Here is a 26278-nt window from a genome sequence, read left to right on the forward strand (position 1 = left end):
AATGGTACTCTACATGTGAAGAAAGACTTGGCACATTTTGGGTTCAGAAAAAAAGACAATCCGAAGGAAGAGTTATAAAACTCTGGGCAGGCAGGAGAAAAATAAAACTTCTCTTTATTATAGCTTCACAATTTCTAGGTGCTGTGTCCTTGCATTCAGAATATCAGGCTTCCTCAAATTCGGCCCTCCAGATGTTTTTGGCCTACCACTCCCATGATCCCTAGCTAGCAGGACCCAGTGGTCAGGGATGATGGGAACTGTAGTCTCAAAACATCTGGAGGGCTGAGGTTGAGGAAGCCTGGAATAGATTCTGGAGTTCAACCTTCGTCTTGCAACTTTCTAAGGCAGAAAACTTTGTTCATATGGCCCACAACATGTCTGTGTTACATATTCATACTGGTTTTTATTTGTAATCTTATTGCTTTTATTACAATTTGAATTCTATGGAATGCAATTGTAATGCGATAACACATAAAACCGGAAATGCAATCAAATTCCTACAGCACCCAGCACAGTGTGTTATGATTGCTCTAACAGGCAGACCAGCTGTGGAAAAACATTTGAGAAGTGCTGTTCTAAGGTGTATATTTGGTCTACCGGTGCAACACAGGGTCCATTACAGTTACAGCCGCATTTAAAGATAAGCAAACCTTGCAATGTACAGAGCAGACTGGGCAACCTGGCCATCATGGAGAAGGAAGCAAGAATGGAGAATTAATACAGCTTTCTTTGCAAGTTTCTCAAAACACTCAAGCTACAAGGCACAAGTGGAGACGCAGGACAAGAGCTTTTATTTACAGTAGAATCGCAACTTGCCAGGTGTGTCAAACTGAATGTGCACCAGTAAGTGGCAGGTCTACTGTATGTGCTTGCTTTTTAACCCCTCCCTGCCTGAGGACAATTCTCCCTGCAAGGCTAGGAGCGAGATCACAATGCCGAGATCTGAAGGCCTGGGAGAGCCTCCCAGGCACCGAATCAGATGCACAAATAACTTACTGCTTTCAATGCTTGCAAGGGGACCTTCATCCCACTTCCCTGTCCCCTTCCCTCTTGTGTGAGAATTGCTCTTGCGTAAACGCCTGCCTGGTGGGCTCTAATGCAGGAAAAGGAAAAAACCAGTGGGGAGTGGGAGCTCTCCTGTCTTCCCCAAGGGGAAGGAGGGATTCTGGCTCTTCCCACCCCCAGCCTGAGCTTCCTGCAGATCAGAGAGCCTCTGCAAAGATTGGGAATGGCTGGGTAGCCCGGGAGGGTAGGGGCAGCCCTGTCACCTACAACCAGTTGCTGCCTTTGCGGATAGGAGCAGATCCACCCACCCCAACAGAACATGTGTTTGCAATTCCGACATTTCCGCATGGCAAGTCCTTCCAAGTGAGCACTTAAATCAGCCTCTAGTCTTTAGAAGCTTGGGGGGCAGGGCCTGGAAACTTGTTGGGACATCTATGCCACTTAAATCCAGTTCTGAACTACTTACCCTGCTGCTGAGCCCATATACAAATCTATTTCTTACTTCCAAGTAAGAGACTCTGCTTGTGTGTTTTGGGCCAGGAGCCAGGACAGGGAGCTCCCTCAGACTCTGTGGCATGACCTATTAGTAATGTCATGGCATCTTATGACTGTTTGGTTGAGTACACCACCAAAGCAAGTGCAGCAGTCCTCTCATGTGACTCGTACCCCTTCAGAAGGCATGTGAACAGTCCTCATGTCAAAGAGCTTCTCTGTCACAGTCCAGTTCACGGGCGATCGAAGGCCCGGCTGGGGACGTCGAAACCGGGGGCAAGATGGCGGGGTGGGAGCAGGAACGGGAGTCCAGAAGCCAGGAGTCAGGGGTCCGAGGATCAAGAAGCAAGGGGTCATGAAGCCAAATGCAGCAAGGCAGGAAACGTGTTGCTGTGGTAAAGAGCCAAAGGGAAAGGTGACCTTATATCCCTTCCGGCTCTAGCCACCAGGTGCAGTGAGTTATCAAGTGGCCTCACCTGTGCGGCCGTGCCTTGCCTCTCCAGAGCAAACTTAAGAAGGCCCCAGTCCTGCAAAGCCCTACTGGTCCCAGGGCCCGGCTCCTGCATGCACTCCTGACATTCTCTTGCAACAGAAGAACAACGAAACGGCAAGTCCTCGTGTCAAGATCCCTTTGCGTGGAAAGGCCTCCAGGTGCTCTGAATGTAGCAAGAAGCCCGGAAGACCAAAGGCAGAAGTGCTGGGAGACGTTGATGGTGGAAAGATCCTGATTAAGGATTGAGTGCGTCTTTTGGCAAATTCCTCAAGATGCCAAGCATGGGCTTTAGAAGATGGGGAAGCTGCTGAGCTCCCAAGGTGCTTGGAGGAGGGTTGGCCTTCATTCGATGTTCAGCTCTTTCAGCTTCAGACTCAGCTGCTGGAGGTACTGGCTGTCTGGGTAACCGTTTCTGCAAGCAAAGAAGCAAACCGGGTGTGGGCTGTGGGATGAAGCAATTCAGTGCAACCCTTTTCCCGGAACCGTGGCATATATATTCCACCGCTCCAACTGGGTTATCCTGTGAAGGATCTCATGGAAGACACTAAACAGGGGTTGGAATGGTTTAACTACAGGGGCCCCATGCAAGTGCAGCCTCCCCACAATTTTATCAGCTGAAATTCCTAGAAATCAGGGAGATGACAAGCGAACATTGCCCAGTGTCTCTCTACCATGAAATGAAGGGCTTAGCAGCTGGAGAAAAGTGGCTGAGCTCTGCAAAAGGTACAGCAGGGGATCACGGTGCTGCAGTCTAAAGATTTATGAGATGGAAAATTTGGAAACAGACGGCACTTAAAAACACTAAGATTTTGTGTGCTTGCTCTGTGCTAAGGAATAAAATGAAATTGTGCACAAGAGGCCCGATCCCATTTCCCTGGCCTGTAATGCATTATGTAAATTAAGGAAATCTGCATAATTCATGCTAGGGGAAGGGAAAGACTGAACCCGAAGCTCCCCATCCCTCCCCACTGGGGGAATTATTGTTCTGCAACCTCCCTGGCTTTGGGGGTTTTAGCAGGAACTGCTTATATGCTGCCAAGCATATCTTTGCACCTGCCATAACGTCTAGAAGCCTTTTCCCACTACAAAGGCCAATCTTTGCATTCCTTTCACATCAACATTTGCTGTACCTCCATCATTAGAGGCAGCAGTGCTTCTTCTGAACAGCGGCTGCTGGAAACTCCAGACAGGGAGAGAGGTTCTTGCACTGGCCATCCTTGGTTTTAAGGCTTCCTACGGCCATCCTCTCCCCTCAACACCCTTTCTCCTCGGACACATCGGCCTCTGACTCCTTTCCTGTCCTGGCAATCCCATTCTTCAAATTCCAGAGTTCCTTTGTCATCCCTTTCCTGTCGACCTCACAAGGCCACCCCTGAGGCCTTGTGGGAGGTTGCTGAACATCACTACCCTGGCCATCCGTGGAACACCTACCGTATTTTTTGCTCCATAAGACGCACTTTTTTCTTCCTAAAAAGTGGAATTGTCTGTGTGTCTAATGGAGCGAATGTGTGGTCCCTGGAGCTGAATTGCCCAGGGGCAAAAAGCAGATCATGCTTTTTTTTTTTGAAAGAGGGAAGCGGGTGTTGAAACAAAGCCACTGATTGGCAAGCGATCGGGGAGGGAGATAAGGGACGCTAGCAATAAAGGAGGCTGCCTGAGAGGCGGAAGGTAAAGACAGTGAACTTGCAAGGAGAGGAGACAGGAAGACTAAAGCATTGAGGAGAGAAATTAGAAGAAAAGGAGGAGCAAAAAACTGCTCCAGCTCAGGGAAAGACACTAAGGCGAACAAGAGGGAAGGGACTGTTGAAAGGAAGCAGCTGATCAATAAGCGATTGCGGAGGGAGATAAGGGAGGCTAGCAATAAAGGAGGCTGTCTGGGAAGGGGGGAAGTAAAAGCCCATGGAGCGGAAAATACGGTACCTGGCCTTGCCCCCCTCCATGGAGGTCTTGTGGGGGATGGGTCCCCAAGTCACCCTCTCCTCCAAACCGCAGGATCTGATACGGAACGTCAGACCGCGCTCAAATGCTTTGTGCAGGAGCACCATTAACCGCCGGCCCTCTGCGTTGTCTGGGAGAAAGGCCTCGAAGTGGCCCCCTCGGTACAGATGTCGTGGGAAAGGGTCTCCAGCCTTTGGGAAGAAGAGGGTTTTTTAAAATAATAATAATACTTGAACAGAAAGATGACGACGTCACCTGCAAGTCTCTTGTCTCTGTCTCTTCTCTCTGTGTGTAGTGGAAAGGAACTCCCCAAAAGCTGAGCTTAATCCCAGGGGATTCATATTAAGGGGCTGGAATGCCATTGCTCTGCTTTATCTCTGCAAATACTGTGGTGCCTCAGGTTAAGTACCTAATTCGTTCTGGAGGTCCGTTCTTAACTTGAAACTGTTCTTAACCTGAAGCACCAATTTAGCTAATGGGGCCTCCTGCTGCCACTGCGATGCCGGAGCCCGATTTCTGATCTCATCCTGAAGCAAAGTTTTTAACCCGAGGTACTATTTCTGGGTTAGCGGAGTCTGTAACCTGAAGCGTATGTAACCTGAGGTACCACTGTATTCGGTTTTTAAACCGAATGCAGGATGGAGCATGGTAAGAGTAGAAAGAGGACGGAGGGGAGGGTATGATAGACCAGTGTTTCACAACCCTTTTCCAACCATGGCCCCTTCCAACCTAGTTTCCTTCCTGTGCTCCTCCCATGGGCGTAGTCTAGAGGGGGCAGTTGCCTCCCAAATAAGCAAAAACCAATACAAAACAATACAAAACTGAGCTTCGCCCCCCCCAAAGCCTGCCCCCCTAACAAAAATCCTAAAAGGTGTGAAATGAACACAGGCCCAATAGGCAAGGCGTAATGGGACGCAGGTGGCGCTGTGGGTTAAACCACAGAGCCTAGGGCTTGCCGATCAGAAGGCCGGCGGTTCGAATCCCCACGACGGGGTGAGCTCCCGTTACTTGGTCCCTGCTCCTGCCAACCTAGCAGTTCAAATGCACATCAAAGTGCAAGTAGATAAATAGGTACTGCTTTGGCGGGAAGGTAAACAGCGTTTCCGTGCGCTGCTCTGGTTCGCCAGAAGTGGCTTAGTCATGCTGGCCACATGACCCGGAAGCTGTACGCCGGCTCCCTTGGCGAATGAAGTGAGATGAGCGCCGCAACCCCAGAGTCGTCCGCGACTGCACCTAATGGTCAGGGGTCCCTTTACCTTTAATGTCTGCCTCCATCCACCCTCTGCAATATCATCAAAAGCAGAATGCAGGTGCTGAACATTACAACACTCCTTCCTCATAGCTAGCAAAACAAATTCATGTGAAAACAAGCTACTGTTCAATTTATTGATGCTGTGGAATCCTGCTATGCCTGGCTGCAACATCTAAATTGCATCTAGGGCAGCATCTATAAAGTCTTCTGTACAAAAGAAGAATTGCTATTGTTGTTTTGCCACCACCTGAAGTTTCTGGCAAAGGACCTCATTCAAATCAGAGGATCGGAGTGTGGGAGATTCAGCCAGCAATTAGAATTACTGGCAGGGAATTCTAACTCAAGAAGAAGGTAGCCACGCGCAGATTATATGAGACACAGATTATATGCAGACTACAGGGCTGGGAAGAAACAGGTTCAAATCTCCACTTGGTCGTGAATTTCCACTGGGTGGTCCTGAGCCTAACCGACCTCACAAATGGGAAAGCCTTGAACTTCTTTGAGGGAAGCTGGGATATAAACCTTAACACTTTTATTTTTTAAAAGGCATTCTGGAGCTTGCTGTAATCAAGGACGGACTTGGGTAATCTTTCCTAATATGGCACCCTGTGTGAGGCGAAAATTTGGTGGCCCCAAATGGATCTTCTCAACTATGGAACTTCTGAATTTTGCACCCCCTCAGCTCAGTGCCCCATGCAGAGGAACCGCCCCAAAACTGACACACACACACACACACACACACACACACACACACACACACACATAGTGCAAGATGAACTGAGCAGCTGATGTACAAAACAACCAGTCATTGTACATATTTACAATACCTCATTCTCTAACATCAGTTCCGAGACTATGCATACAATCTATTTCAAGCGGAAAGATTTCTGATTGGCCCACACCCAGTTGTGAAACCTTGAAAAGACTACATTAATGAGCAACAGAAACTAATGCTGTTGTTTCTTGGAGACCATGTATATTGACTGGGCAGTATAAGTTACTTTGACAACATGTGCAGATTCTCTGATGAGTCATAGGGATTATGCATATTATCTAAAGAATATAAAAAACCCTGTCCTGATAAAACACATTCCTCAAGGCCAGCTGGAAGTTTTTGCACATTGACTGGAGAATGTGCACAATTGTTGGTTGTTATGCACATGCACTGTTCAACTGACATTATTCCTAACGGCTATTTAATTCACATTATCTCATATATAATCTGTTAACGCAACACAAACGAAAGGTTAAATACTGAGTCTAAAAGCTAAAGGACCCCTGGACGGTTAAGTCCAGTCAAAGGTAACTATGGGGTTGCAGCACTAATCTTGCTTTCAGGCCGAGGGAGCTGGCGTTTGTCCACAGACAGCTTTCTGGGTCATGTGGCCAGCAGGACTAAACCACTTCTGGCACAACGGGACACCGTGACGGAAACCAGAGTGCACAGAAACGCCATTTACCTTCCCGCCGCAGTGGTAGCTATTTACCTGGTGTGCTTTCGAACTGCTAGGCTGACAGGAGCTGGGACAGAGCAACAGGGAGCTCATCCTGTCGTGTGGATTCGAACCACCGACCTTCCAATCGGCAAGCCCAAGCGGCTCAGTGGTTTAGACCACAGTGCCACCCGCTCCCCAATTCAATTCACATTCTCCCACATATAATCTGTTAACGCAACACAAATGGAAGAAGGTTAAATGCAGAGTCTGCAAGATGTTAAGTAGGTAAGCTGGTGGCAGCTTAGGATAAGACCCCCTGACTTTCCCTCCTGTTGGTGGGACCCATAACCTTTGCAAAATGCACTATGGAGCCTACATTGCAGAGTTCAAATACAGCTTGACAATTATCGAAGATGGGATGGGACGGAACGGGGGGAGCAGGCAGCTGGGTACTTACTTGTTGCACGCCGTCAGGAACGTTGTATGTTATTTTGAGTGTCGGATCTCGGATATACCCAGGGAGGCTCTGCGATATGGTGGAAGCTCCAAAGGTTCCGGGAATGCCAGCGGAGGTGCCAGGGTGAGTTAGCGAAGCACTGCCTCCTGGGATTCGCACCCTGCAAGGCTTGTGAGGGCAGGGGGCATGGGACAGGGTGGGGCGGCTGTTTTGGCACAGCACACACTCTTCAGCCGCCGACTCGCTTCCTAGGCTGGTGGTTCTCAGGCCCAAATCTAAGGCAAGCCCCTCTCCAGCTGGGGGAGAAGCGTGCCGTGGCAGGTCAGGCAAGGAGCTCAGCGGGGTCCTCTCTGTTTCCTGGCTGCTCCCCTCCTTATTGCAGTCTCTCGCAAAATGGAACTTGTCTGGCAAGCCCTGCCTGCTCTCAGCCAACAGTCTCCTGGAGCGGCCCTGCTTGCTGGCACCCGGGGTTTGGTCGAGGGCCTCACTCTGCCATGCTCTGTGGTCACTTGGGAAATTCTGCACTGGCGCAGGCTGGAAACCGCTGCCCTGTCTCTGATCTTGTGAGGGCAATGTGTCTCCGGCAAGGCTGTCCGGGCCAAGGGAGCTCTCTAGCAGGCTGGCTCTCCTGCTCTCATTCGGCTGCTGAGCGCGCTCTGCAGCCGATGTCTCGCCCTGAATTTTCCCATCACGGAAGGGAGTCTGCTCGGACAGGGCAGCCATCCGGCGGGCAGAGAACAAGCGGAACACTTCCAGGACCTGCAACTTCTCCTCGCGGGGGTACATAAGGCCCAGCTTGTACCTGTCCCGGCTGACGACAATGCGGTCGTCGAAATTTTTCAGGTACCTACACAATTCACCCAGGGCCTCATCCTCTGGTCCATCCATGGCCAACTCAGTGTAGGTGAAGCTGTCGTAAATGTAAGCACAAGACTCTCCAAGGGCCTCTGCTTTTTGCATGCCTGAAGGACTCCCGTTATCGCTTTGGACAGCGTGCAAAGAGTGCCTTTGTTTGGTAATCGGAGACTCCATTTCCTGGCTGTACTCCACCTCTGTCACCCCATCCTTTCTGATCTCCTTCTGCAAAGTACGGTGGGGATATTCCTGAGACTCTTGCTTCAAATGGGCTGCACTGACCGGAGCTGTTAGCCTGGGCTCAGGCATGGACTCATTGCTGCTCAGAGACTTCTGCAGCGAGAGGCTGTTGGACCTTCTGAAGTGGGGCCTCGGTTCGGAAACTCTGAGGTCGGCAGCTCCCGTGGTGTCAAACAGGTTCAAGGATCTGAAGGCGCTCGTGACCGCAGGGAGGGATGGAGGCTCTGTGAGACTGAAGCTCGCCCAGCCCTCGGAACTCGACACGGTGCCAGCAGGTGAGTACGATGATTGATCTGCTTTCATCCCTTGCGGTGCTTTCCGGAATTCCAGAGTTTGCCTGATCTGGCTCTTTGGTTCAGTAGCAGCGGACAAAAATGGCAGGGAACGCTCGCTCTCTGGAGCCAGGCGTTCTGTGGCTGGAAATAAGCTGGCAGCTGGCAGCCATGCCGGTAGGCTACCCCGACTTGAAAAGTTGGCAGCCAGCTTGTGCTCGGCTTTGCTGTTGGGCTTTGGCGAGCTCAGCTTCTTTGGCACGGACTCCGCCGGTGACTCTAGCTGAGCTGGCAGAGAGCTAGGATCCTGGAGGTACGCTGCCTGGGGAACGCCGGGTCTCCGGTGATCCTGCGCTGCCCCCCTTGCGGCAATCAGTTCCTGGATGTGCCGCTTGGCTTGGGAAACTTCTGCCGAATTCCCAATGAGGCAGAAATCCTCCTCCTCCTCCTGAATCATCAGCAGAGGGTAGAGGCTCTGCAGCTCTGCTGGAAAACTCCCACCGCTGCCGATCCCCAAATCTCGCTTGTGGACCTTCTCTTTCCACAGGGTGCCCTCCAGTTGCTGAGAAAGCTGGGAGAGCGCCAGGTGAGCCGAAACTAGGGCGCTAACCCCCCCAGTCCCATTGGATGCTGCTCGCAGGTAGAGGGTGGTGATGCCGTCGCTGTGGACGTCCACAACACCCACCTGCTGTTTGTGGAAAATGTTGCCCAATTCCTCACTGCAGAACTTCTGCATGTAGAGGTAGATGTCTGAGTCTATCGCTAAGGAGAAGTCCTCCAGGGGCTCTATGAGGCTCTCTGCTGACTCCTGGACTTGGAATGGGCCTGCTGCAGCCTTTTCTTCCTCGTCCCTCTTCTTTTTCCTCTTCTTCTCTGTCCGCGTCTCCTCCTGGTGCGAGACGCCATCTCCCGCAGCCTTCTCGGCAGATCTGCCTCCGTTCGCAAAGGGAACGCCAGCCCTTTGCTTGCTATTGAGGCACCTCAGCAGCTCAGAGCTGAAGGCCTGCAACTCCACAAAGGAGCCTTTGACAGTGCAGGTCATCTCCTGAGTGTTGAAGTTGATGTGGATGCCCTCAAACCGCTGGCACAGACTGTCCAGGGTGTCTTTTCCATCGGGGAAGCGGCCGTAATCCACCTTCATGCAGACGCGTACAAAGATCTGAGGAGGAAAGCACGGGGCTGCTTAGGTGGCATGTCAAGGATGGAAATAAGTGTCATGCAATTCTACTCAATACAGTGGTACCTCGCAAGACGAAATTAATTCGTTCTGCGAGTTTTTTCGTCTTGCGAAGCACGGATTCCCTGGGTATTAACAGTTTTAAGAAAAAGGAAACAAACTCGCAAGACGTTTTCATCTTGCGAAGCAAGCCCATAGGGAAATTCGTCTTGCGAAGCAACTCAAAAAACGAAAAACTCTTTCGTCTTGCGAGTTTTTCGTCTTACGAGGAATTCGTCTTGAGAGGGGTGGGGAGTCTCTTTATCTCTATAGACTGCACCTCCACAGAGATCCCCACCCCAACACCAGCCCAGACAACATCAAACCACGTTACCCAACAACCCACAACTCATACTTTCAGCAGCCCTCTACTCCATATTAAGTATGGAGGTCCTATGGAGGCATAGGCCCTATGCGGCCTAGGACCCACATACCTATGGGACCGCCTCTCCTGGTATGTCCCGCAGAGGACTTTAAGGTCCACAAATAACAACACTTTGGTGGTCCCGAGCCTCAAAGAGGTTAGATTGGTTTCAACTTGGGCCAGGGCCTTTTCAGTACTGGCCCCGACTTGGTGGAATGCTCTGTCTCAAGAGACCAGGGCCCTGCGGGACTTGAGATCTTTCTGCAGGGCCTGCAAGACAGAGCTGTTCTGCCTGGCCTTTGGTTTGGACTCAGTCTGACCCTTATGTTTCCCTCCCCTTATGGTCTTGATTTATCAGCTGTTTTAAAATGAGGCTGCATTTATATCTGGAGGGCTGCAATTGTCCTGAAAGCCCAATGCTTCCCACCCTCAATTTTAAACCACAGAGCCTAGGACTTGCTGATCAGAAGGTTGGCGGTTCAAATCCCCGCGACGGGGTGAGCTCCCATTGCTCGGTCCCTGCTCCTGCCAACCTAGCAGTTTGAAAGCACGTCAAAGTGCAAGTAGATAAATAGGTACCGCTCCGGCGGGAAGGTAAATGGCGTTTCCGTGCGCTGCTCTGGTTCGCCAGAAGCGATTTAGTCATGCTGGCTACATGACCTGGAAGCTGTACGCCGGCTCGCTCGGCCAATAATGCGAGATGAGCACCGCAACCCCAGAGTCAGTCACGACTGGACCTAATAGTCAGGGGGGGGGGTTGGATTTGGATTTGATATCCCGCCTTTCACTTCCTTTAAGGAGTCTCAAAGCGGCTAACATTCTCCTTTCCCTTCCTCCCCCACAACAAACACTCTTGTGAGGTGAGTGGGGCTGAGAGACTTCAATGAAGTGTGACTGGCCCAAGGTCACCCAGCAGCTGCATGTGGAGGAGCGGAGACGCGAACCTGGTTCCCCCGATTACGAGTCCACCGCTCTTAACCACTACACCACACTGGCTCTTTTACCTTTACCTTACCCTTTCCCTCTTCTGGGATGATCCCCAAGTCAAGATTCATGCTTTATTATTGTTTTGGGCACACAATCAAAAAACCCCATTGCATAGTGTGTGTGCGTGAGCATGTTCAAAGTGCACTTCCAGCTCTGCTGAGTAAATAGTCACTCCAAAGTCCAGTGACTCCAATCAATCAACACCAAACAATTCAGCTGGCAGAAAATGTGAGCAGGGAACCTTCCCTCTAAACAGCATTTACAGGCTCCATAGTCCCAGATGTGTAAAATCAACTTGTAGGCTTAGAAATGCCCTCTGCCTGTGCTTAAACGTATTACAAATTATGGGTCGTCGTCCCCCAACACAACCACCCCGTAACGAAGATAATATTCTTTCAAAACTTGTCTTTTGTTGCCACTCTGTGGACAGAGCTGCTCACAGCAACTTTCCCAACTACTAAATTTCTAAAGATGAATTCAGATGTTCCTTTGCACCCCTGCTCTTCCTCAGGGGCTGATTACAGGAGGTTAACCTGTTGCAGTTTCATAGATTGGAACCAGGTTTTGAGATGAACTGACTTTTGAGAGGGGGGAAAACCAACAGCAGCTCAACCCAGCAAGGCTGAGCAGATCTCCATAATGCACACCCAGCTCTTCGCTGGCTCTCTAACTGTGGCCAGTCTGACTGCTGGAACTTTTAGAAAGCACATTTTGTGTCTCCCAAGCTTCCAATGCAGACATGAAACTTACACTGTCAGTAAAAAAAAAAAAGGCGGGGGGAGTTGTTTTTCCTGCTTTCTAGCACACACTAACCATAACTCTGCATGCATGCAACCAGCTGGAGAGAAACTCATGGCTCAGTTTCAGTGTCAAGTTAGAAAACATTACAAGTTCTTCCCACTCTATGAGCTTATGAAGGCTGTTCTATGTTCATGCAAAACACTGCAAGAACTTCAGCACTGTGTAAGGTTTTTTTAAAAAACACACACACACACACAAAAAGTCACCAAACCCCTCTTTGACTGTATTTTAAATTGCATTTTAACTGTATTTTAAATTGGGTTCCCCCCCTCTCTTTCCCCCCTATTATGTTTTTACTGTGATTTTATTGGTGTTAGCCACCCTGAGCCCGGCTCTGGCCGGGGAGGGCAGGGTATAAATAAAAATTATTATTATTATTAACAATGTTCTTTTTGCAGAGTTATAACCAGTGCTATTTTTCTAGAAAAAGAGGTACCATAACACACCACAAACACCTCCCTTGTTCTCTTAGAATAGCAATGGCGCTCACCTGAGAGGTGTTGGAAAGTTCTGGCTAAAAAACTCCCCCTGGTTATGGCCTTTTTCTCTGTTTGAAAGTATTGTGCTGCTCAGCCAAAAGCAGTCTCCACTGACCCTGCCAAACTGTTAATAATGGGTTTGGCAGCTTTCTTTTTAAATAATAATGATAATCCTTACACAGTGCAGATGCTTGTGAAGATTTTGGACAGACAGGACAGACACTGGATGTGAAGACCGGTCAATAATTCAGCAAGCAGAGTCAAGAGAAAGGGGCATTTGCTGCTGCAACAGAAACTGTTCCTTTTCCACCACAGGTACCACCAAAGTTGCCAAGGGGAAGGATATTGGCCCAGTCGACATAATCAACTTTCAGGCCAATGAATGAACAGTTATTACTCATGTGTAATTCCAGACGTTGTCCCTAGAGCGGTGATGGCCAAACTTGGCCCTCCAGCTGTTTTTTTGGACTACAACTCCCATCATCCCTAGCTAACAGAACCAGTGGTCAGGGATGATGGGAATTGTAGTCCCAAAACAGCTGGAGGGCCAAGTTTGCCCATCACTGCCCTAGAGGCTGGGCTGCTGTTGCAAGGATATCCATTTCCCCATCAAGGGAGATGCTACACTGCGGTGAGCTTAAGAAAAAGCCAGCCCCCTGCCACCCCAGTTTTAGAAATATCTCAGTTGTGTTATTTAAAGATAACGTAGTGATTAGTTCTGCACCCCCGGTCTCAAGAAAGCTGCTGGTGGCGGTCTTTCATTCAGGGAAGAACACCAAAGACTGGAGTTTTCAAGTGAAATCATCACAATCAATCCACTTGCATTTAAAAAGACCTTCATTTTGTTCCACTCAAAAAACTCTCCTTTTTTTAATGTTCTGAATAAAACTCTGGATCACAATGATTTTTAATGAAGCTGCCACCTGTCTCAGAGGCTGGGCTCTGGCATTCAGAAATTAGATTTCAGAGCTGAGTCCTTGTGAGCTCCCACAGAAGGGGAGTGGACTGCAGATTTTTTAAAAAAGGTAAAGGAGCCCTGGACGGTTAAGTCCAGTCAAAGGAGACTATGGGGTTGCGGCGCTCATCTCGCTTTCAGGCTGAGGGAGCCGGCGTTTGTCTGCAGCTTTCCAGGTCATGTGGCCAGCAGGACTAAACAGCTTCTGGAACAACGGGACACCATGACAGAAACCAGAGCACACAGAAACACTGTTTACCTTCCCACCACAGCGGTACCTATTTATCTACTTGCACTGGCGTGCTTTCGAACTGCTAGGTTGGCAGGAGCTGGGACCGAACAACAGGAGCTCACCCTGTCACGGGGATTCGAACCGCCTACCTTCCGATCAGCAAGCCCAAGAGGCTCAGTGGTTTAGACCACAGCACCACCCGCTCCTCCCAGCTGCAGATAAACAGTGCCTAAGTGCCTGGGATGCAGCTCCTCTTCGCCCCACGGCCATGTACTTTTGCACTCTTGGTACAACGGAAACACAACTCTTGCCCAAAGACTGCATCCACATGTTACACTTAACAGTGTCCTCCTCGCTGCAAGAGGGAAACCAGGCATTGTGCATCCTACTTCTATGAACTATGCCTTTTTTAGATAACCACTTCAGCACATAGTATTTATGAGAATACAGCATTCAGCTCTGTGGGGCAGAAAAACTCTAGATTCAAGCAAAGTGCTTGGGGCACCCGAATCATAGCTGTCAACTTGCAGATTTGAAAATAAGGGACCAGCAGCCTCGAAATTAAGGGATCAGCAGCCACAGGTATGTTCAACTTCTGAGTCCCTCCAAGCCAAAGGCAGAAAGCCCAGCCAGCAGCCAAACGAAGCCTCAAGTGGTGATTCCCACAGCGCAGCATCCCAGCAAAGGGGATGCAGCAAGGAAAACCACCATCACCTCTCTGCTGGGAAGTGCTGAGCAAAGGCGAGTCCCCAGGCAACGTGGCCGATTTGATCAGCACAAGGCATGCAAGCTCCACCCCCCAGTCGTTCTTAGACTCCTTATTGGGTGAGCAACGCAGCCAAGCAACACAGTTGGAGCCTCCCTCTCCCTGGCCAGCAGGGAGGGAGGGAGAGGAGCTGCTTCCTTTGAAACCCGGGAAATTTAAGGAACATCATCAATAAGGGACAGCAGCGGGACACAGCGCTGGGATAAGGGACTTTCCCGCCAAATAAGCTCATGGGACGGTTTAAGGGACGGTTGACAGCTATGACCCGAATATGTGCCACGAAGCGAAAATCCTACCTTCCATGCAGAAAAGGGGGGGGTGGCAGTGGCAGTAGAGATAATATTTAAAAGTGTGGCTGGCACAAAAATGGAAGCAAGAGGAATTACCGACGAAAGAAGAATGGTGAATGAAATTAATGGACTAAGCAGAATTAGATAAATTAACAGAAAGTTTTCAGAACCTGCAGGACCAGAGATTCTTAGGAGATTGGAGTAAATATATGAATTATTTGAAAAGCAATTGTAATGAACAGATTACGCTAGTAGGATTGCAAGAAATTTTGTAATGAGGACTATTTGAAATATTGCACGAAAGACTATGAGGAGAATTATTAGTTAATGGTAATTAAGAGTAATAGAGAAATTAAGAAATGCAGAATAAGTGATAAAGAACGGAAAATCGTCAGAGGTTGTTGACAGAAGTCTAAAATATTGTATAAGATAAGAAGTTATGTTAAATGATTGTTGGAAATGATATGTTAAAAAACTAATAAAAATGTATAAAAAATATATTTTAAAGTGTGGCGATGAAGACTAATGACTCAGAAACTGAAAGGTTTAGAACACAGGAAATCTACTACATAACAGTGTTCACATTAAAAATGAAACGAAAACAAGTGTCTTGCCCTTATGGTGAGTGGGCATGTGTTACACAGAGCATATGTGTGGGCTAAGTGGTGCTCATCGCTATTGCTTTCTATGTCACAAGGCTAGCAAAACATCGTTATGCAAGCTTGTTTAATCTGCATGATCTGATCAGATTGCAGAACTGGGGTTTCCACGATGAGTCTTTTCTTTTGTGCCAGTCTATGCATCTGCAAGGGACGTGGGTGGCGCTGTGTGTTAAGCCACAGAGCCTAGGACTTGCCATCAGAAGGTCAGCGGTTCGAATCCCCGTGATGGGGTGAGCTCCCATTGCTCGGTCCCTGCTCCTGTCAACCTAGCAGTTCAAAAGCACGTCAAAGTGCAGGTAGATAAATAGGTAGCGCTCCGGCGGGAAGGTAAACGGTGTTTCCGTGTGCTGCTCTGGTTCACCAGAAGCAGCTTAGTCATGCTGGCCACATGACCTGGAAGCTGTACGCCAGCTCCCTCGGCAATAAAGTGAGATGAGCACCGCAACCCCAGAGTCGGCCACGACTGGACCTAATGGTCAAGGGTCCCTTTACCTTTATGCACCTGCAAAGTCCAGCTCCCTCACCCTGACAACAGCCTTCTCAGCCTCTTTATTACCTCGTTGGGGTTCAATTCAGCGACGCTCTGTGTCACTTCCAAAGGGTAGGCGGTCCCGTTGACAGTCAAGACATGCTTTTTGACCTTCAGTACCTGCTGAGTCACTGAATGAGGAAAAAACCAGCAATCAACAGAAACTAGCAACAACTCACACCCTCACCAACAAACTTGGGAGACTGGGCAAAATCTCATCGCATTTGCTTTCCACACACTTCTGTTCCACCTCTCTCAGTCCTTTGATTCTTACTCAAATTCTCAGTGTTGCTTCCCGAAATCCTCAACTCAAAATTCCCATTTCAAAATTCTGAAATTAAAGATTCTGTCTATACAACTGAATCTTTTCAGCTTGTGCAGATTTTTCATTTCCAGAGCAGAATGGCTCAGTCGGTAAAGCATGAGACACTCAAGAGTCATGGGTTCAAGCTCCACACTGGGCAAAAGATTCTGAATGGCAGGTGGGTTGGACTAGATGACCCTTGCGGTCCCTTCTATGGTTTTAGCTTGGGGGGGCACTATTGGTAAGAAGGAGAAAGTCAGCACAATGCTTTGGCTTGCTCAGAAAGATTTGCATTTCAGGCCCCTCAAATGGATTTGAAAACCAAGTTATCCATTTTCCCTGCAGTCCAACAGCAGATACTCTCTGGGTCACTGTCATCTTTCAAGCCCCTTTTTTATGTTGTTGAGAAAAGGGAAGCCATGTAAGATTTGGGGTGTAGGTTTCTCAAACATCCACTAATATTCCAGCAAGAACTTGCAACGTTTAAGGGGGAAACATCTTACAAATTCTGCAATGTGGGATTCGCGCCTGGAAATTTACATTGCAAAAATTGGGAGCTGTTCAACTGGTTTGCAGACATTATGTAAAATTTAACCATCTCTATGTGCTAGGGAAAATGACACATACAGGCCACACACACACCATATATTCAAAGCATGATGACTTTAAGCAACCACGGCTTCCTCCCAAAGAATTTTGGGAGATGTAGTTTGTTAAGGGTGCTGGCAGTTCTTATGAATCTTAAGGTAAAAGGTAAAGGTACCCCTGCCCGTACGGGCCAGTCTTGCCAGACTCTGGGGTTGTGCGCCCATCTCACTTAAGCGGCCAGGGGCCAGCGCTGTCCGGAGACACTTCCGGGTCACGTGGCCAGCGTGACATTGCTGCTCTGGCGAGCCAGAGCTGCACACGGAAACGCCGTTTACCTTCCCGCTAGTAAGCGGTCCCTATTTATCTACTTGCACCCGGGGGTGCTTTCGAACTGCTAGGTTGGCAGGCGCTGGGACCGAGCAGCGGGAGCGCACCCCGCCGCAGGGATTCGAACCGCCGACCTTTCGATCGGCAAGTCCTAGGCGCTGAGGCTTTAACCCACAGCGCCACCTGCGTCCCTTTATGAATCTTACTTACATATTTTTGTGGGAAATGTTGGGTATGTACCTTTCTTTATACACTTTGTTTTGTATATTCTGTTTTAATATATAATGTGTATGCGGGTAGCTCAATTCTGTTATCATTCATTGGTTGTATGCTTTGTATTGTATTTTCAGGTGATGGAAGACTATCATGAAACAGTAGTATCATTCTGGAAACACTGCCCTTGACGTCTTCCGTTGGAACTTTTGAAAAACATTTGAGAAAACCTTACTTCTTAGACGTCTTTTGTTGAACTCTTTGAATAACCATTGTGAGAATGACCTTTGACGCCTATATTGAACACATGGCTTGACGTTCTGCGCCACTAGCCTTTTACATTGTATATAGATTTATTTCTACCTTTTGAATATCATTTTTCTGTTCCATATGATTTAACAGTTATTAGCCTACGTGTTGTAGGCTATACGTGTTGTGTCTATATTTCTGTGATTAGTTCTTAGGATAATCTGTTCCCCCTCACAGAACTACAATTCTCAAGAAATCTCTGTAAAGAGGCATTATTGTTAGATCGCTGTGGGAATTGTAACTCTGGGAGGGGAGTGGGGTCTCATAACAGTTCCCAGCACCCTTAGCAAACTTCAGTTCCCAGGATTCTGTGGGGGAAGCTATCACCATTTGAAGTGGTGTCATGGTTCTTTCAGTGTATGGTGTGAAGGTGGTCACAAGTTTCCTAATGGTACCACTGCACTCGTACGTTCAGTTTTATATATGAACATATAGGTGAAACTCGGAAAATTAGAATATTGTGGGAAAGTTCATTTATTTCTGTAATTCAACTTAAAAGGTGAAACTAATATATGAGATAGACTCATGACATGCAAAACGAGGAAAGTCAAGCCATTATTTGTTGTAATCGTGATGTTTATGGCATACAGCTGATGAAAACCCCAAATTAACAATCTCAGAAAATTAGAATATTAAATGAAATCAGCAAAACAAGGACTGCAAATAGAGCAATATTGGACCTCTGAGAAGTAGAAGCATGCACATGTACTCAGTACTTGGTTTGGGCCCCTTTTGCATCAATTACTGCCTCAATGTGGTGTGGCATGGATGCGATCAGCCTGTGGCACTGCTGAGGTGTTATGGAAGACCAGGATGCTTCAATAGCAGCCTTCAGCTCTTCTGCATAGCTTGGTCTCATGTCTCTCATCTTTCTTTTGGCAATGACCCATAGATTCTCTATGGGGTTCAGGTCAGGTGAGTTTGCTGGCCAATCAAGCACAGTAATCCCATGTCCATTGAACCAGGTTTTGGTACTTTTGGCAGTGTGGGGAGGTGCCAAAGCCCTGCTGGAAAATTAAGTCAGCATCCCCATAAAGCTCGTCTATGGAATGAAGCATGAAGTGCTCTAAAATCTCCTGGTAGACGGCTGCGTTGACCCTGGACTTAAGGAAGCACAGTATATTAGTTTCACCTTTTAAGTTGAATTACTGAAATAAATGAACTTTTCCACAATATTCTAATTATCCGAGTTTCACCTGTAAGCTACCCACTCCCCACCCCACCAGTGTACCAAACAATTTTGCTCCTCGTCTAGTGACCTGTTGCATCCTCAAAGGTAACCATAGCACAGCCTGGGGATTCAGGTGGAAATTCGATGCTGGCAATTTCTCCACCTCCATTGCGTGCTCGCAGAAAATGGATCATCAGCTTGTCGGACACACGCTCCGGCGGTAAGTCGGCAGGGTAGCCTCGGACGCAAACGGTACGGCAGGTAGACATGCTGCCAAACCTGTAGAGCAAACCTAAGAGTCAACCAATAGTCTAAACATGTTTGCAGGAGGCTCAGAAATCATCAGCATTATTCTGGAAATTTTGGGAAATGATATATAATGAATTGAAGAAAATGTTGTAAAAAACCTAGAAGCATTTTTGTTAGGGATTGTAGGACAAGACCTGCCAAGGAAAATAAAGAACTTATTTATGTATGCTACAACAGCGGCAAGTGTCTTGATAGCACAAGGATGGAAGAATGAGGAAACCCCGACAAAAGAACAGTGGCAAGAGAAATTGATGAACTATGCAGGACTGGCTAAACCGACATACAAATTGTGAGGTAAGGACAACTGTGACTTCAAAGAAAAATGGGAACTTTTTATAAACTACTTGAAAAGACAACAAAATGAATTGGACTCCTTGGCAGGTTTTGAATAAACATATACAGATTTATTGATTTTTAATGTAGTAGACAGATAATATAAGGATTTATATACTTTTACAGTATGCAGTGGACAATATGAGTTGAGAAATCAGAGAGAGGAGCTGAGGGAAGTCTCGGGGGGAGAGAGGGAGGATTTGATGGGGAGGTGGGCGGAAAGGGGGAAAATAATAAATATGAGATGTTTTGATATTTTGTTATGTTGAAATTGTTAATTTTTTTAAAAGAAATCAGCAGCATTATTCGGTGCTATGTTGGAGAGGATGCCAGGAAACAGGGAATTATATTCACATGTGGTGGGGGTGTAAATATGTACCCTTTGGGGGGGAAGGGTGTTTAAGGAGATAACAGAAATCGCTGGGTTAAAGCTGACCGAAAGTCCAGAGGTTGCATTATTATCAATTTACAATGGGGTGGAAGGTTTGCAGGCTAGAAAGGACTTGCTCACAAATTTATTGACAGCTGCATGAATTATGATAGCAAGGAAGTGGAAGGGGCAAGCAGAATATAAAATGGAAGAACGATCCAAAGAGGTGTGGGATATAGCTATTAATGATAAATTAAAATGTGCCATTATGGTAAGATGGGGAATAGGCAGGAGAAATGATTTTGAGGAGATATGGAGGGTGTTTGTAGAATCTGTACTGTTAGAACGCGAAGGGGTCAAACCATCGCAAGAGGTGTTGAAATTTTGGGAGGTTGGATAGTTATAATGGGGGGTGCACATTTTTATTCTTATTTATTTATGGTTATTACTTGGTTAAAATAAAATAAAATAAAATAAAATAAAAACAAAAATCATCAGCATTTGTGAAAAACCAAGTCTTGTCTACATGAAACCCAGAATGCGCTGGGTCCTAGGAACGCAAGACACTGCCTTACACAACTCAAAACCATTGATCCACCTAGCTCAGCCTTGTCTGACCAGCAACCAGCCCTCCAGGGTTTCAGACAGCGGACATTGCTAGCTATCCCTGGACATGCTGGGAATGAAATCTTCTGTGTTCAAGCCTGATGCACCAGCACAGAGCTATGACCCCTCCATTATCTCTGCTGGGAGGTGGCAGCTTCAAGACAGATTATCTAGAGGAATACTGCCGTTGGGGTGGAAATAGCTCACACCACGTTCAAGAGATATAAAATCTCCAGAGACATTTCTAGGCAGCTGAGCTGCAAAACTCAACCTCCACAAATGTTTTGAACAGAGGATGAGGGAGGGAGGTGGGAAATACTTTCTCCCTCAACCTTTTCCTGTTGGAAATGAAGCACGATTTGGAGAAAATGGAAGCATATGCCATCTTTTCTTGGCACACCCAAAAGTTCAATATTTATTATTATTATTATTATTATTATTATTATTATTATTAATTGAATTTATATACTGCCCTATACCCAGAGGTCTCAGGGCGGTTCACAGAAAACATCAACATAAAAACCACAATATATATACATTGGCACCTTGGTTCTCAAACGCCTTGGTACTCAAACAACTTGGAACCAAAACACTGCAAACCTGGAAGTAAGTGTTCCGGTTTGCAAACCTTTTTTGGAAGCCAAACGTACTCCGTTTTGAGTGTTATGCTTCCGATTTGAGTGTTACGCTGAGGTCTGTTTTTGCTATTTATTTTACATTTTTGTTTTTATGGCTTTTAAAAAAAATTTGTGACTGTATGGAACCCAGTTCAGCTGCTGACTGACTGATTGAGTGAGTGACTGCAGTACATATAGTTTACTGCTTTCATTTTATGGATCAATGGTTTCATTAGATAGCAAAATTCATATTAAATTGATGTTTTAGGGGTTGTTTTTAAAAGTCTGGAACGGATTAATCCATTTTGCATTACTTTCTATGGGAAAGCGCAGTGGGGAGCGTGGGGGTGCAGGGGGGGCCGGCCGCACCGGGCGCAACATCTGGGGGTTAGGGTTAGGGGGTGCAAATTCACGGGTTAGGGGCTGCAAATTACTTGCCTTGCCCCGGGGTGCTGACAACCCACGCTACGCCACTGGGAAAGCGCACCTTGGTTTTGGAACGGACTTCTGGAACAGATTAAGTTTGAGAACCAAGGTACCACTGTAATCAAAATAAAAACAACAACCCAATAACCCTTCAGCCTCAGACGTAAAATGCAGAGATAATACCACCTTTGCCTTGCCAACCAGCTGCCAAGATGTGCAGCTGTGAGGCGAATTATCTTCAGATGTTGGTTGTGGTGCGAGAGAACATTTCTCAGCCTTGTTTAATGGGTATTGGGTTTGTGTGTGTGTGTTTTTTAAAGGAAGGAAATTTAAAATTTTGCCTCACCAGCTTCTAAGGGGCAAGTGCCTACTCCCATCTCCCTGCCCAATTTATCCCCCGGCCAGACGTCCGCCACATTTTGTCGGCTCGCCACAACGGCAAACAAACGGGACTCTGTTAAGCTGACCCAGCCAGGCCTGTCTGCAAAGCCGACGGTGGCATGAATAATGCAGCGAGAGAAGGCCTTGCCTCGCATCTTGCGGGCAAGGAGCCATTTTGTCAGCTCCCTCAAAGGCCTTCTTGACCCGGCGCAGATGCCAAGCCTGACTCTCGGCTCTTGCATTATTCACCAGAGAGCCCATTAACATGCAAGGGGGGTGTTTACGCCTGCTATAAATATTCATGGTGCCTCAGGGCTTTCAAATATTCTTTTTTTATTCTTATTATTTAAGAAACAAAAACCTCATTAAGCCGAAATGGAATACAGTGACAGGGGCAGCGAACCTGAGTCCCCCACCCCCAGAAGGAAGGTCAAGAAAGCAGGGTCATGTTTGTACAGCATTAAGGGATTATAAGAGCAAAAAAAGCCACAGTTTTTCCAGAACAATAAGAAGGACCAGGTCACCTTTCATTTTGTTCTTCAAATCCCCTGTCAATGGTTACCTTGACCCCGACAATTCCACAGCACCTCCATGGCGGAGGATGACTGAGCCAGAATTTCAAACAGTTTTTTAAAAATTTAAATCGGATTTTTTTTAATTTAAATCGGATTTTTAAAATAAAATGCTTTTGGAGGAAAAATCTTTCTAAAGATAGTTTTCTATTTATGTTACATTCTACTCCAAAGGCTATTCATCAGGAAATAAGGGTTTGTTTTAAGTTTTCCATGTGTGCTAAAACTCAGTCTAAGTTTTTCTTTTTTAAAAAATAGTTTAACCACATCAGTTAACAAACATGGATACATATGCTATAATGTTATTGTTTTAGTTGAATAAATTGTTTAAATTGTTACTAATGATTATTTTTCTCCTTCCAATAGAGTACAGCAGAAAAGTTGTCTAAATATAAACAGTTAACTTACTAAACCACACAATAATTTCATGCTTTTCAACATCTACATGCAGCCGCTGGGAGAGATCATCATCAGGTTTGGACTGGGTGTTCATCAGTATGCAGATGATACTCAGCTCTACCTCTCTTTCAAATCAGAACCAGTGAAGGCGGTGAAGGTCCTGTGTGAGTGCCTAGAGGCGATTGGAGATGGATGGCTGCTAACAGATTGAGGTTGAATCCTGACAAGACAGAAATACTGTTTTGGGGGGACAGGAGGCGGGCAGGTGTGGAGGACTCCCTGGTCCTGAATGGGGTAACTGTGCCCCTGAAGGACAAGGTGCGCAGCCTGGGAGTCATTCTGGACTCACAGCTGTCCATGGAGGCACAGGTCAATTCTGTATCCAGGGCAGCTGTCTACCAGCTCCATCTGGTATGCAGGCTGAGACCCTATCTGCCCGTGGACTGTCTTGCCAGAGTGGTGCATGCTCTAGTTATCTCTCGCTTGGACTACTGCAATGCGCTACCTTTGAAGGTGACCCAGAAAGTACAACTAATCCAGAATGCGGCAACTAGACTGGTGACTGGGAGCGGCCAGCAAGACCTACATTGGCTCCCAGTAAAAGTCATAGTTGTTTATTTCTTTGACATCTGATTGGAGGGCGTTCCACAGGGCAGGTGACACTGCCGAGAAGGCCCTGTGCCTGGTTCCCTGTGACTTCACTTCTCGCAGTGAGGGAATCACCAGAAGGCCCTCAGAGCTGAACCTCAGTGTGGTGTAGTGATTAAGAGCGGTAGTCTCCTAATCTGGGGAACCGGGTTCGCGTCTCCGCTCCTCCACATGCAGCTGCTGGGTGACCTTGGGCCAGTCACACTTCTTTGAAGTCTCTTAGCCCCACTCACCTCACAGAGTGTTTGTTGTGGGGGAGGAAGGGAAAGGAGATTGTTAGCCGCTTTGAGACTCCTGAAGGGGAGTGAAAGGCGGGATATCAAATCCAAACTCTTCTTCTTCTTCTCAGTGTCCAGGCAGAACAATGGGGGTGGAGACGCTCCTTCAGGTATACTGGGCCGAGGCCGTTTAGGGCTTTAAAGGTCAGCACCAACACTTTGAATTGTGCCTGGAAACGTACTCACGGGAAAGCACCATTTAGTTAGTTTGCCTGGCACAAAAAGCAGGGCCTTTCCAGTCATGGCACCCATCCAAGGAGATGCAACCAGCCTTACATTTATGACCTTCAAGAAGCTGAGGAAGGCCCTTTGATTCCAGCAAGCTTAACATAAACCACAAAACTGTTGAGTTGTATCCAAGTAAGTTGATCTGTTGGTACAAAGTCTTATACCTGCACAATAGGGTGTGATCTCTCTCACCTCTCCCTATACCCCACAATCTGTTCTGGGGACTTGCGGAAATCCCCAGAGCAGATCTGGGACCACGACATGGGGATATGAGGAAAGGGGAAGTTCCACTGCGCTTTATCAGAGCTTTTAACCATTTGTGAAAATGTTGCCGTTTCTTTGAAAAACATGGTTTTACTGAAAAAGTTGTATACTGTACTTGGCTGTTCAGAGTAAACTTTCCAGATAGCTTTTAAAGTTGCATGCAAAGCACACAAGTGTTGTTGGTGTTTTTAAACTCACATAAATGAATGTCTACGAAGCCAGATGATAATTCATTAAAGCAGAATTGTTGCTAATTAATTCATTGCTTGTAGTAGCACTTTGGAAGCCCTCGATCACATACACAGCTGGCTGCAAGCTTTGCAAATAATCCTGTAATGCAGATGGTGAGACACTTTATAGTGAACTCAAGCCAGAAGCAACGATTCAGACTACTGTACAGTTCTTCCGGATTCTGTAGCAGAGCACTGCACCGCCTCCTAGTTGATGGGAGATTCCCCAACCAGATGTTTGGGGCAGATGGGAATTGTAGCGCAAAAACTGTGGAGAGCACCAGGTTGGGCGAGGCTGACCCAGAGCAGAAGGGTGGGCAAGCCTTGCATGTGAAGCCTGACGGATTTCATCCACAAACTTCGGCGTGCTGTAACGCTGGGGGTCTGGATGGCGGCTGCCCCCTGGGCGACTATCTGAACTTGGGAAGCAGTCGGCAAAAGGGATCGGGGATCGGAAGCGCCCGGGTTGCAGAAACTTGCTCGTCGGCCTTGGGGTTTGCTAAGGGCGCACAGCTGCTCCAGCAATGCGTCAGCTATGGCTCCGAGCAGACCCCACACCAACATGTGGGGCCCGGTTTTTAAAAGTGCGGAAAGCTTGCAAACCCTTGCATTCCCATCTGCCCCGAGGAAAAGGGGGCTGGCTGAGGGTCTAGTGGGCGGGGGGGGGGGAGGCGAGACTAAAAGGCAGCCACGCAAGCTGGAGAAAGCGCTTTTGTCGACCCGATGGCGCGCCGGATTCGCAGGAAACCAGAGGGACGGAGAAAGGGGCGAAAACAGTCCGATCGCCTCTATCCTGGGGGCGCTCTGCAAGAAATCCTGGGTGTGTGGGGGTGTTCAGACGGAGGAGAGGGAGGGGCAGCCGCAGAAGCAGGGGGGAAGATGGGGAGACGGGCGCGCAAAGGCACCTACCTTCGAAGGAGGGTGGCCCGGGCAACGTCCACAACAGCAACGAAAGGGAAACGAAAGCGAAAGTCGCGTCCCAGGGACCGCCCACTTTGCGAAAGGAAAGGCCGGAAGGAGAGGAGGGGCGGGCAAGTTGTGTGTGTGGCGGGGTGTGCAATGTCGTCGTCCCCCAACACGCGCACGACTTGCATGCACACCAAAGGTTACTCTGGGTTGCTGGAGCGCACGGAAACGCATCAGCCCATAGGAGCCAAATCCTTCGGTCCCGCTCCAGAAAATATTTGAGGGGCCCGACCCCAAAGCTATTCAAATAGTGTGCATGTGCTGTATCATGTGATTGACTATGCGGGGCGGGACTTACTCTCCCCCCCCCCCCATATTTTATCCAAGTTGCAACAACCTCACCAGTTCCATCACGAGTTCCTGCCTCAACTAGTTCCAACAGTTAAGAGTTGTTGGACAGAGGTTGGATGGCCACCTTTCATGGATGCATTAGTTGAGATTCCTGCATCTCACGGGGTTGGACTAGATGACCGCTGGGGATCCCACCCAACTCCATGATGGCATCGAAGCACAATAACCCAAGGAGGATCAGTCAATCAATGTAACCTCCATGCACAGAGGTCACTTACCTCCTAGTTATTATGTGTGTGTAGGGGTGTGAGGAATTCCTTCTTGGGGAATTCCCCGGGGCACCTGTTTGGTCCAATCTTGCAAAGATTTTACACCATGAGTAGGCAAACTAAGGCCAGGGGGCTGGATCTGGCCCAATTGCCTTCTAAATCCAGCCCATGGACAGTCCAGGAATCAGCGTGTTTTTACATGAGTAGAATGTGTGCTTTTATTTAAAACGCAACTCTGGGTTATTTGTGGGGCATAGGAATTCGTTCATTCCCCCCCAAAAAATATAGTCTGGCCCCCCACAAGGTCTAAGGGACAGTGGACCAACTGCCTGCTGGAAAAGGTTTGCTGATGCCTGTTTTACACCCTCAGTGCTAACCGATGCAGCCTGGTTCACAGCCAAAGCTATGGGTAAAAGACCCCTGACAGTTAAGTCCAGTCACAAAAGATTCTGGGGTTG

General features: G+C 47.7%; 2 protein-coding genes across 4 annotated transcripts in view; both read right to left on the bottom strand.

The window, feature by feature from the left end:
* Positions 1–981: 981 nt before the first annotated feature.
* Positions 982–25295, bottom strand: LOC309354081 (uncharacterized protein). The gene is made up of 6 exons (XM_081883868.1): positions 25204–25295; positions 18722–18912; positions 15749–15852; positions 7074–9599; positions 3911–4119; positions 982–2402 (listed from the first exon to the last, which is right to left on the bottom strand). Exons 2-6 carry the CDS (start codon positions 18900–18902, stop codon positions 2333–2335), a joined length of 3090 nt encoding a protein of 1029 aa, XP_081739994.1. The 5' UTR covers positions 18903–18912; positions 25204–25295; the 3' UTR covers positions 982–2332.
* Positions 4453–26278, bottom strand: part of LOC309354249 (glucose-6-phosphatase catalytic subunit 1-like) — a 109885-nt gene continuing 88059 nt past the window's right edge. For 2 of the 3 annotated variants that reach the window (XM_081884348.1, XM_081884347.1), the window contains one exon: positions 4453–4526. The gene's annotated coding sequence lies outside the window, so the exon portion shown is untranslated. The remainder of the gene's footprint in view (positions 4527–26278) is intronic. The other variant, XM_081884345.1, reaches the window with a different exon arrangement.

The sequence above is a fragment of the Podarcis melisellensis genome (assembly GCF_964234715.1).
Source record: "Podarcis melisellensis genome assembly, chromosome: 13".
In the NCBI taxonomy this organism is placed as follows: Eukaryota; Metazoa; Chordata; class Lepidosauria; order Squamata; family Lacertidae; genus Podarcis; species Podarcis melisellensis.